Raw genomic sequence first — 11,095 nt, forward strand, 5'->3', positions numbered from 1 at the left:
GTGAAATGGGTCAAGAACAAAAAGTGCTACTTAGATAACAGAAACTCTGTATACTCATGAGTAGCCTGATTTAAAAAGTACTAGCTTACTGAATATGCAAAAGACAGACCACAACATATAATCCATCAATCATAATCATACCAGATCACTTGGTAAAAGAAAACGGCCTAAAAAATGGATACACGACTACAGGGAAATAAAACCCACATGCGCAGCATGCAAACAATGAAGCAAGAGAGCCGGCCGCGTTCATTTACTGTGTACAAGAAGTACTGCAGTATACAATAAAGGGAGGCAAGTACAACACATGCAAACCCCCCCAACTTAAACAGGAAATAATAATAAAAAAAGTGGTGTGAGGATTCTATGTATTGGATTTGATAAAACCAGATATAGATAAATATATAAATAAACAAAATAGAAAACAAGCCTTCAAGACAAACAAGGTGATATTTTAAACTATTGTACTGTGGTTTTTTAGAAAGGTTATGTCAGTAGCTTTCAATGTGCTATAAGACACGCATGCTGCAAGGTTAGGAAAAGATGCTAATTAAGGCTCAGTTGAAGTCTACCTCTCCTGTTCTTGCCTCATTCGCATCCTGTCATCTTCTGAAGGGTGGGCTTCTTTCATTTTCCACGATCCCCTGTGATCAATCTTGTCATCTTTTCGATGTTTGCCAAACCTGTCAAGAACAAGCGCAATTCTAACACCGGTCTGCAGAATGAAAAGGCGACAACAAGTGCCTTTGTGGAGGCCATTCTCTGCTGCTAACAGTGCACAGTTACTTGATTACAATTTATGCTTCTGTGTCCTCGCTGTTTTCTGCAGGGATATTCACTGCCACAATGCAATCAGCGCAACCGGTTTATAGAAGTCCTACTTGGCTACACTTGAGTTTTAACAGCTTTCCTATTTCAGAAATAATAGCAGAGATTATTATAGGGCAGGATATATGTTCAAACTGCTTAAATTGTTAGTAAAGCACCAAGTGAAAACAGGCTTCACATAGTTCGCCTCACAATGACTAGAGTCCATAAAATAAACTCGGGGCTGGATAATTCTAAAAAGCCAGGGTGCCACTGCGTCCAAAGAAAATTACAGCTGTCACCTTTTTGTCGGATTTTCCTACTGATGTCAATTGAAGAAAATGTCCTCTGGGCCCCTTAAAGGAGACTTTCAGTTTATACCATTTTGCTGCCAAACAATGTAGAAGTGCAAAAACAAGTTGTCTGTATACAGTGTAAGGAAATGGCAAGGTAGACAAAAAAAAAAAAAAAAAGATGCAAATAGCGGTCTGTTCTTGCATAACAGTGCCAGGACCTGCCAACTAATGGCACAAACTTAGTATTTCTGACCTTTTACTCTTCTACACAGGGGTACTCTGTCCCTGCTTACAGAGGAGCCTTTCCAACCACAAGAGCCTCTGCCAACTCTTGTTACTGCTTCCTGTCAAGAATAGCTCCATGTTTCAAGCCAGTACCCTATTTTGGAGCATTGCTACCTTTTTTGTATTCTACTTTTATTACACATACCACAAATACATCATTATCTACATCCTTAAAACCAAACTCCGCCCCTGCACAGCATTAGATGTTCTAACTCTCTAAAAATCTAATTAGAAGTTAAAGTGATACTAAAGGAAAGTTTTTTTTTTACAAATAAGAAACATGTCACACTTACCTCCACTGTGTAGCTCATTTTACACAGAGTGGCCCCAAACACACACTTCTGGGGTCCCTCGTCAGCTCTCGCGGTTCCTCCCCGCATCAGATAACCCCCTAGGAGAAGCGTCATTAATTTGGTGTCCATAGACACCGAATGTATGACTTGGCCCTGCCCCCCTGTCATTGGGCTTGATTGACAGCAACAGGAGCCAATGGCTGCGCTGCTATCTATCTAATCATGACTCGGGACCCTGTGGAGAGAGGCAGAGCGCGTCGTTGCCAAGCGAATTCCAGGGCATAAGTAAGTAAAACAGGGGGGGGGGAGCTGGGGGGCCGGTAACTGCCAGAAGTTTTTTCACATTATAGGATGCATTAAGGTGAAAAAACACGAGGGTTTACAACCCCTTTAATGATTTGTTGTAAACCCGAATATTCTTTCAACCTTGAAAAAACACCTCGCTGTGCCCAGCCCCCCCCCCTTTTACTTACCTCAGGCCTGCATTTCTGTCGGCGGAGACGCGCTTGTCCTCTCTCCACAGGGTCCCAGCTCTTGATTGAATAGAGTGATAGCAGCGCAGCCATAGGCTCCCACTGCCATCAAACCCAATGACGCGGGCAGGGCAGAGTGCGGCATTTGTGTCTATAGATGCAAATGCTGGACTTGGGAGCGTGCCCGCAAGGTAACCCCCCAAGAGAATGCTTCTCCTAGGTTATCTGATGTGGGGAGGAGCTGCGAGAGCCACCGTGGAACCCCAGAAGACAAGATTCGGGGCCACCCTGTGCAAAACGAGCTCCACTGTGGAGGCAAGAGATGTTTTTTATTTAAAAAATAATAATAATAAAAAAAAAAAAAAAAAAACATACACCCAGTCATATAGCTCACATCGCACCAACTATCCTTCCACTTGTGTTTTCGAGGCTGTCCTGAACCACATGCAAGTTTATACATATATGGCGGACATGCCCCCTGTAAAGAAGGCCATGGGTAACTGTGTATCCAATGTTCTATATATAATTCTTTACCCATCGATTTTACAGCTACAACATTAGATATATATATATATACACACACACACACACGCACACGCACACAGACACACACAGACACACACAGACACACACAGACACACACAGACACACACAGACAGACACACAGACAGACACACAGACAGACACACAGACAGACACACAGACAGACACACAGACAGACACACAGACAGACACACAGACAGACACACAGACAGACTAGAAGCCTAAAAGGTAGCTGAAGTTAAAATGTGGGTTACTTGGGCCATAATTAAATGAAAACATAATAGAAAAACTGATTTCATGCCCAAATTAAAGAAATATGGAAACCTCTGATAACACGTTTTATATCAACTGACTTTGACTGCAGTCGCATAGAATTATAAACTGGTAAACAGCGTAGAACAAACTGCAATCCTTTCCCAGTCACTCCACCATTTAATCGAATTCTTCATCTTTCTCTCTCCACCTCACCTCTACTCTCCAATTCTTCCTTTATTTTAGCATTTTGTTGAAAAAGTTATCAGATTTGTGCTAATACCAATGTTCTCTGCCCCAAATATAATACATTTATTAAAAAGGAGTTGCATAGCGTGGCACCTTTGTTTTACACTCTTAAAAACAACAAACTGGATCCCAAACTGAGCTGACTGACTTTTGAATTCAATACCAACCTATCATTCTCAGAATTGTGGGCTCTAGTCCCATTAGAGATCCTTCATTTGCAGTGAATCTGGACTAATTCAGCCGGGCTACCCCAGGACTGGTATTTGGCCCAGTAGTATACTTTGTATCTGAGGATTTCTATTAATGTATTTTGCTCCAAAGTTTTGCTAAACTGCCTTAAATTTTTTGCCTTAGTTACATACGTATCCTAGTGACTAGCCCATCTTTTTTTTTTTATTAGAATACAATTGCAGTTCCTTCATTAGTCAATTAAGACAAATTAAATAATGTAAGAACAAAAGCCCCCTTATTGGAAATAATCTAAACTCGAGCTGGTGTTTAGGTACTTGTTTCTAGACCTAAACTGGTTAAAGTCTCCCTTTATCCAAATGTGTTAAATTTCAAGCACAACGAAACCAAATAAAATCTCAATTTAATCTGTTAAATGGGCTAAACTTGCTGCGTTACTGATGAGATCATTGTAGCCTGCCAAATTACCTACGAATTTCATTAGGACAGCAAGCTATAGAAGAAACATCCATTAGTTGATTAATGAAGAAAAACAAAAACTGATTAAGACATAAAAAGTCCCATAGTGTTAAATTGCTTATGAATGGTAGAAATGAAAAAGCCTAATTTATTAGCTAGCCTCTGTTTTCATATTGTCATCTCCCTGCATCTGGTTTTATAACAACAACAAATACTAGAACAAAATATGAAATACAATGCCTAAACACCACTTACTCTATTTGCATGTCAAAAGTGCATGCCTCCAACACTTAGAGGAACTCCAACCTTTTAATCCCAGTTTTGCTTGATTTAGAGCAGTGTTTGATTGGTCTATTGCGGGGTCGGCAACTTGTTGATCGCGGTCCACCTGTCACCTGCCTGCAGGTGACAGGTGGACCGCAAACAGATTCCTGCGCTGCGACACCTGCCTTTTAAGTGCCGGTCCTTGCCTTTCCTCCCCAGCCGTCTCTCTCCACTCCTGCCTCCTCTGCGGCTCTGCCGTGCTCTCTATGTCTGATCCCTTACTCTCCCTCCAGCCTCCTCAGTTGCTGCGATCAGTGAACAGTAGAGACCGTGAGGAAGCACAGCTCAGGACTGAGGGTGGGGGGAGGAGCCAGTCAAACTAACTTTTTAAGTTAAACCACTGGTGACTGGTTGTTAGGACACAGGATGGTCCTAAGCAACCAAACGCCAGCTTGCAAATATGAAAATTTACTATGCCAGCTCCTGCCCTTTGTCCAGAACTGTGTTGCTTCCCGGACTCCACTATGGAAAAAGGTAAGACACTGCTATGGGAGAGAAGGTTGGCCAGGGGTTACTGCTATAGGGGAAATAGGGGGAGGGGGCAGAGGACATCCAGTGTGTGCGTGTGAGGGGGGGGGAGGTGATGCGAAGGGGGCAGAAGACACTTATGGGCAGGGTCACCCCCATAGCAGTGTCCTGACACCTTCCACATCACCCCTCCGAACCACCCTGCATTCTGAGCGCAATGCACTCCTGAACCCTGCATGCTGAGCGTAAAAGGCACTCCTGATCCCTGCATTCTGATCGTAAAATGCACGCCTGATCCCTGCATTCTGAGCGTAAAGCACACTCCTGAACCCTACATTCTGAGCATAACACACACTCCTTAACCCTGCATTCTGAGCATATTGCACTCGTTCCTTAACCCTGCATTCTGAGCATAATGCACTGGTGAACCCTGAATTCTCTGCATAACACACTCCTAAACTCTGCACTTGTGTAATACTTATTTAATTTTAATTCCGAGTAAAATTATTTTATAAAAAAAAAAAATGGACAAGCTTACTGTCTTTTTCGGGGTGGGTGATCTTTGACTTCATAAGTAGATCTTCATATCTCAAAGGTTGCCTGCCCCTGCTCTATGGTGTGAAGAACACCGGCTATTTCTGGTCTGGTATTTTCAATGGGGTAGGAAGTGACAAAAGCACTGGGGACAGCAGCATTATAGGGTAAACATACATATACCTTGAATGCAGCCCAAAGAAACTCAGAACTTAATTTCAGAATTGAACCCTGGCTGCAACATGAGAACATGGTTGGAGACTGAGGTAAAACCTGCAACGTGATCCAACTTTTCTAAAATTATAATTTATGGGTGAAGTTCATGTTTAAAGTAAACATGTCACTCCTCTTGCAAACCCATCTAACAGTACCTGGGTTCAGAGATTGCTGTAAGTTCTATATTGCGGTTGCTTTCATGTCACAGCTCTCTTGGCAATCCCCAAATAGTAGCTGTGAAAACTCAAGACTGAAAATTATATATATATATATATATATATATATATATATATATATATATATATATATATATATATATATATATATATATATATATATTCCCCGTCTGAGGTCTGCCAAAGAATAAAAATAAAAATAATTCCAGCCAACTGGGAAGGAGGGATGTGAAATAAAATTTGTACAGTTCTACAGAGTTCAACAGCTGCTATTGAGGGATTTCTAATGAGATATGACATGAGAGAGCTTATAACAGCCTCAAAGGAAGAGCAAGAGTAGGGCTTGTGTTTGTTACGGATTTTCTCCCGTTGTTTCAAAACCTGTGTGATAAAATGGTACACCCATTCCTTCCACTACTCTAGTTTCCTCCCACACTCCTTAGACATGCTGGTGAGTTATTTGGCTCCTTTCTTAAATTGGCCCTAGTATGCATGTGCGTGTATGTATGCATACTTGTAAATACTTGCTATATTTAGTTATATGTGGATGTATGCATACCTGTAAATAGCCGTATATATACACACAGCATCTGTCCACAAGTGCGGCATACCATGCTCTGCTGAAATAGGTTAGATTTCAGTCTAAATCTTTTCTATTTGTTTTCCAACCAGAGTATCCATTCTGTTAATTGCTCAAGGCCCTTCTAATTTCTGTGGATGCGAAAGGTAGAATTCAAATGAAATAAAAAAGGACAATTAAGTTGTTGATGGCAATTAACTCTGTATGATGGCTTGATTGCACGGAAATGAACAAAATATTGTAATGGAGGACAAGCAGGGTCGATATCCCCAAGACTATAATTTGGCCTGGCATCTGATAATTTACTGCAGATTAAACTTTGTTATGTTAACATAAGTAGTATATATGTACAATACATTCCAACAGCCATTCTAGGCTATTTCGTAGGCCCAGGTGGGGAGCACATGAACAACAGCGATTGAGAAGCCTCAGAGTCTGCATAGGCTGTGGACTGATGACCTCTTTCTTTTCTCTGCCATTCCTAAACTTGTTCTAGATCAATGATTATTTAGTTACTGAAGCCAGTGTGGCAACATAATAGCCAGGTGACTACCATTTTCATAAGGTGGCAATAGCAGCTTCACCATCATTTTCACTCTCTAATGAAAGTTTTACTCTGAAACCCAATTGGGCCCTGGTGTACAGAATTTATATTAAAATATCAAACCTTAAACATCTCAAGCTGTACTGGAATAAGCAGGGGAAGTTATAGACGTCTAGTCTGGCATTTGGTAAAGGGGCCACCAATATGGTAAAGATACCTCTGCAAGTGTTCCAATCCTTTGGTTGTGTGAACTAGCAAGCCCTACTTTTCATCAATTAAAGCCGCATAAATCAGTGAGATACGTTTCTAATGCTTATTAAAACTATCTGGATAATGACAAAACAACTTTAACCTTGCTTTAACAACCCATTAGAAGTCAAATGGGTTTTGAATGGCTGTTTACTTTGCAAAGGGAAGTAGCCGTTTACCAAGATAATTTTACACCTGGTTTAGTGGATGTGGTGAAGTTTTATTTGCAAAGACTACCTCAATTACGTACAAAAAAAATGTTTGCTTGCACATGATTAAATGATGGAAGTTAGCAGAGCTTTACCTCATTCACCGAGCCCTGGGGTAAGTGAAGAGGCTATTTAGCCTATTTGCCTTTAGAAAATCAACCACACTGTAAGGCCGATTTACTGAAACTGGAGAGCGCAAAATCTGGTGCAGCTCTGCATAGAAACCAATCGGCTTCCACCCAGGTTCACACGGAGTCAGCTAAACGCACACGATTTCACTCCCGCATGTCAGTCCTGATTTCGGCGGCGATTTAACAGACATCTGTGTGGGTTAGGACAGTGCCATTGATGGCAATTGCCGCAGATTTGATATGCGATTTGACATGTCATATCGCATGTCAAAATGCATCAATGTGAACCAGGGCACTGAGCTGAAGTTAGAAGCCGATTGCCTGCCATGCACAGCTGCACCAGATTTTGCACTCTCCGGTTTTAGTAAATCAACCCCTATGTTTTCTTAATTAATGAATGGGCAGATGCGCAGAGTTACCAGTCTGACATTCTTCATTGCAATATCATGTTCTGTTATAGCATAGACTGAGTCTCATTAAGCACTTGGGGAAAAAAGCTCCGTCCCCTGTGGAACTCATCACTCTTGCTCAATGTCCGTCAACCGCACAGTGCAAAAATGCAGCTAGTATTGATCTGCACACATCCCATTTCCGCTGGGGAAAGTAACACTGTATTTCTAAACTGGCTCTCTGCATTATCTCTACCTCTATTTCCTGTATTCAACAACATTCAAGGGAGTCTGGGATGACTGAAAAGCTTAGATTAGTCAATTTAAGGTTTTATATCAGCATTGGAAGAAGGTTTTTTATAACAAATAAAAAAAGGTGCAAGACCCCAAGAACCTCACACATCTCAGCTGACACAAAGCAAACTCATTTAACTCAGCAGCACTGAGCTTACATCCACAATGAGACCACCAAACAAATCAATTTCTTAACCGTTGTTCAATGTTTTCACAACCTGTCGCTTGATATGTTGAGACTGAAACATAATGGCAGTTGTGCTGACCTTTGACTTCACACATTAAAGTCACCTGAATCATTTGTTATAGAGACGAGAGGCAGGCTTGGCCATTACAGACGCAGTAGGTAACACCATTAAGAGTCTACATATGTCCCCTTTTTCATTCACACTAAGCAGAATAAAATTATCATAGGTGGTTTAAAAGGGACGACTATTTTTGGTACACATTTTAAGTTTGTATCATAAAAAAGTACCAACATTTTTTGGAGAAGGATTTACATTTTAATATGTTGTTCCTTATTTGAACTGTTGTATATTATATATAGATAGGTGAAGGCTCACTCTAATTATAATCTGTATATTGGGGAAAGTGATAGTGTCCATGAACATAGAAGGCAATTGGCTATGCAAGCACAGTCTAACCTCCCCACTACACCTGTGCTATGGAGGCGCTCCAACATGGATGTTCAGCATGCTTTGGCATTTTTGCTCACGTCACTCAAAAGTGGACTAGAAATGAGAACAGTGGTACTCAGGAAAAATAATAATAATCTTTGGGGAAGTTTAATAACCTGCTCATCTAGTACAGGACTTGACAAATTTGCTTGGAATCTAGAAGCCAGCTAAAAAAGTTAGGAGCCAGGGGCCAAATCCTCAAAAGGGATACGCAGGCGGAACTGCTGTTCAGCCTGCGTATCTCTGTGCCTATCTTTGGAACTGATCCTCAGAAGCAGTTTTCCAAAGATAGGCAGAAGATCCGACATCTGTAAGACACTTACACTGTCAGATCTTAGGATGCAGTACCACATCCGCCGCTGGGGGCATTTCGCATTGAAATGCCGCTTTGCGTATGCAAATGAGGACTTACGGAGATCCACAAAGCTTTTCAGCTTTGTTTTTTCTGCGTAAGTTTACGTTTGCATACAATGCATAAAATTAGGGCTGCTTTTACAAGGTGTAAACTGTTTACACCTTGTAAAAACAGACCTTTTTTTCCGATCGCCGCAATTTTTTTTAAATTTTGAATTTTATTTTTCGGCGCGCAACTTTTTTTTTACCTGACGCAACTTTATTGTCCCGTCGCAATCCACAAAGCCCGACGCAACGTAATTTTGCGCGCTGCCCGTCGGGAAAATGACGTCACGAGCATGCGCAGTACGGCCGGCGCGGGAGCGCGCCTCATTTAAATTGTCATCGCTCCCTGCAGAAGAGGACCGCCTTGCGCCGGAGACATTAAGTTACACGGCCGAAAATTTCTAGGTAAGTGCTTTGTGGATCGGGCACTTAGGTAGAAATTTTCCGCCAGTGTAACTTAAATGGTAAAAGTTAAGTTACGCCGCCTGGCTGAGGATTTGGCCCCAGGTTTTTTTTTTTTTTTAACGACAAAGCTTTATTTTCAATATAAAAATTAACCAATCTTAACGATCGCTCGTCCTCTGCTGCCGACGGCGCTGGACTCCAGAACAGGTAAGTGTGCTAATATTAAAAGTCAGCAGCAGCAGTATTTGTAGCTGCTGGCTTTTAATTTTTTTTTCTTTTTTGCAGACATCCACTTTATTTGCATTTTTTGCAAATGCAAGCACCTGAATGTAAATAAGTGTAATCCTGCGCTTAGGAAAAAGCGAGTAAAAAAGGCTGCAGCCCCCCCCCCCCCCAAACAGAGTCCCCCTAAGTGCATTTGAAAAACTATATAATGGGCACATATATAAGAAAAGTGAACAATATCCAAATGCCTGTGCCCTAACTCAGTGGTGCTAGTAATTTTAGCCATCAACAAACTGTGAACCATAAGTGCAACAATCCTATTGGATATAAATTATGGTCTTATTGGCTTCTCTTAAAATAACCCGCTGTTCGCTTTCTGTGTGATCACGTGACCGCGCTCTGTGACTGATGTGTGCACTCTGCAGCCTCCGGCCAGCTCCTTTACTCAGTGTCTCCCCGTGGTAGTGACGTAGGTGGCCCCGCCCCCTCAGAGGAATTCCCCAATCCCCAGGGCGAGAGGCGGCCGGAGGCGGAGCACCCACAGCCTATCTGTGCTCTCTGCCGATATCATCCCCGACCCTGCACAGCTGACGGCTCCATGACTACGCTCTCTCATCTCATCCATCCATCCCGGCCGCTCGTCTCGCTCTAGTCCCCTGCCGCAAAGCCGCGACCTCAATTAGCGGCCATTGCGGCACCGCACGATCGCGGGTGGGGGGGGGGTATGTGCGGCCGACGCTCACAGGATACCCCAGCTCTGCTGCCCTGGGCGCCAGGTCGATAATTCTAGGCGCAAGGGCAACCTGCCGTCCGGAATTAGTCGAACCCTGATCTAGTAGTTGTGTGCATGACAAGGCCTGTTCATACCACAAATCTCACAGGAATACCTTGCGCGTTCCTATGCGATTCACATGCTGCACTGCACACACCAGATTGCATGGTACTACTGTACCACGGGGTCCAATGCAGGTAAAAGCACTGCATTCACAACCTGCTTTTGGGATGTAATTAAGTGAACGTGGACACCTGCTGCAGATCAGAAAATGTAGTGTGTTTTATATGTGGTGGGCGAAATGTGCACAAAAGCAGGTTTTCTCGTAACGCATTCTGGTGTGAACAGGACCTTGGACAGGAGATTATTACCTCATCAAGGAAATGTCAACATTAAGCAACTTCAAACTACTGTATGAGCAGTTTTAGGGTGGCCAAAGAAGAACAGAAGTCTATAAAAACAACAGATGGGAATCCTTAAGTGAGTTGTCAGATCGCCAAGGCCCACTCTATGATCCTTGCCAAGCAATGATGTGCAATACCTTGCGCTTTTATTCTTCCACATAAGAAAAAGGGATGGACTGGAACACTATGAGCCTTCACAATAAATGTGCAAATACGCCTATTCTAAAAAACACACACATATATATATATATAC

At 42.3% G+C, this 11,095-nt stretch overlaps 1 protein-coding gene across 13 annotated transcripts in view; it reads right to left on the minus strand.

Annotated features, from left to right (window-relative positions):
- The window catches only part of PARD3 (par-3 family cell polarity regulator), a 768,046-nt gene that overhangs the window by 219,637 nt on the left and 537,314 nt on the right, over positions 1-11,095 (minus strand). For 10 of the 13 annotated variants that reach the window (XM_040352650.1, XM_040352646.1, XM_040352640.1 and 7 more), the window contains one exon: positions 573-683. The exons of the other annotated variants lie outside the window; for them this stretch is intronic. In XM_040352650.1, coding sequence (XP_040208584.1) covers positions 573-683 — 111 coding nt within the window. The remainder of the gene's footprint in view (positions 1-572; positions 684-11,095) is intronic. 13 annotated transcript variants of the gene reach the window in all.

The sequence above is a fragment of the Rana temporaria genome, chromosome 5 (genome assembly GCF_905171775.1).
Source record: "Rana temporaria chromosome 5, aRanTem1.1, whole genome shotgun sequence".
NCBI lineage: Eukaryota > Metazoa > Chordata > Amphibia > Anura > Ranidae > Rana > Rana temporaria.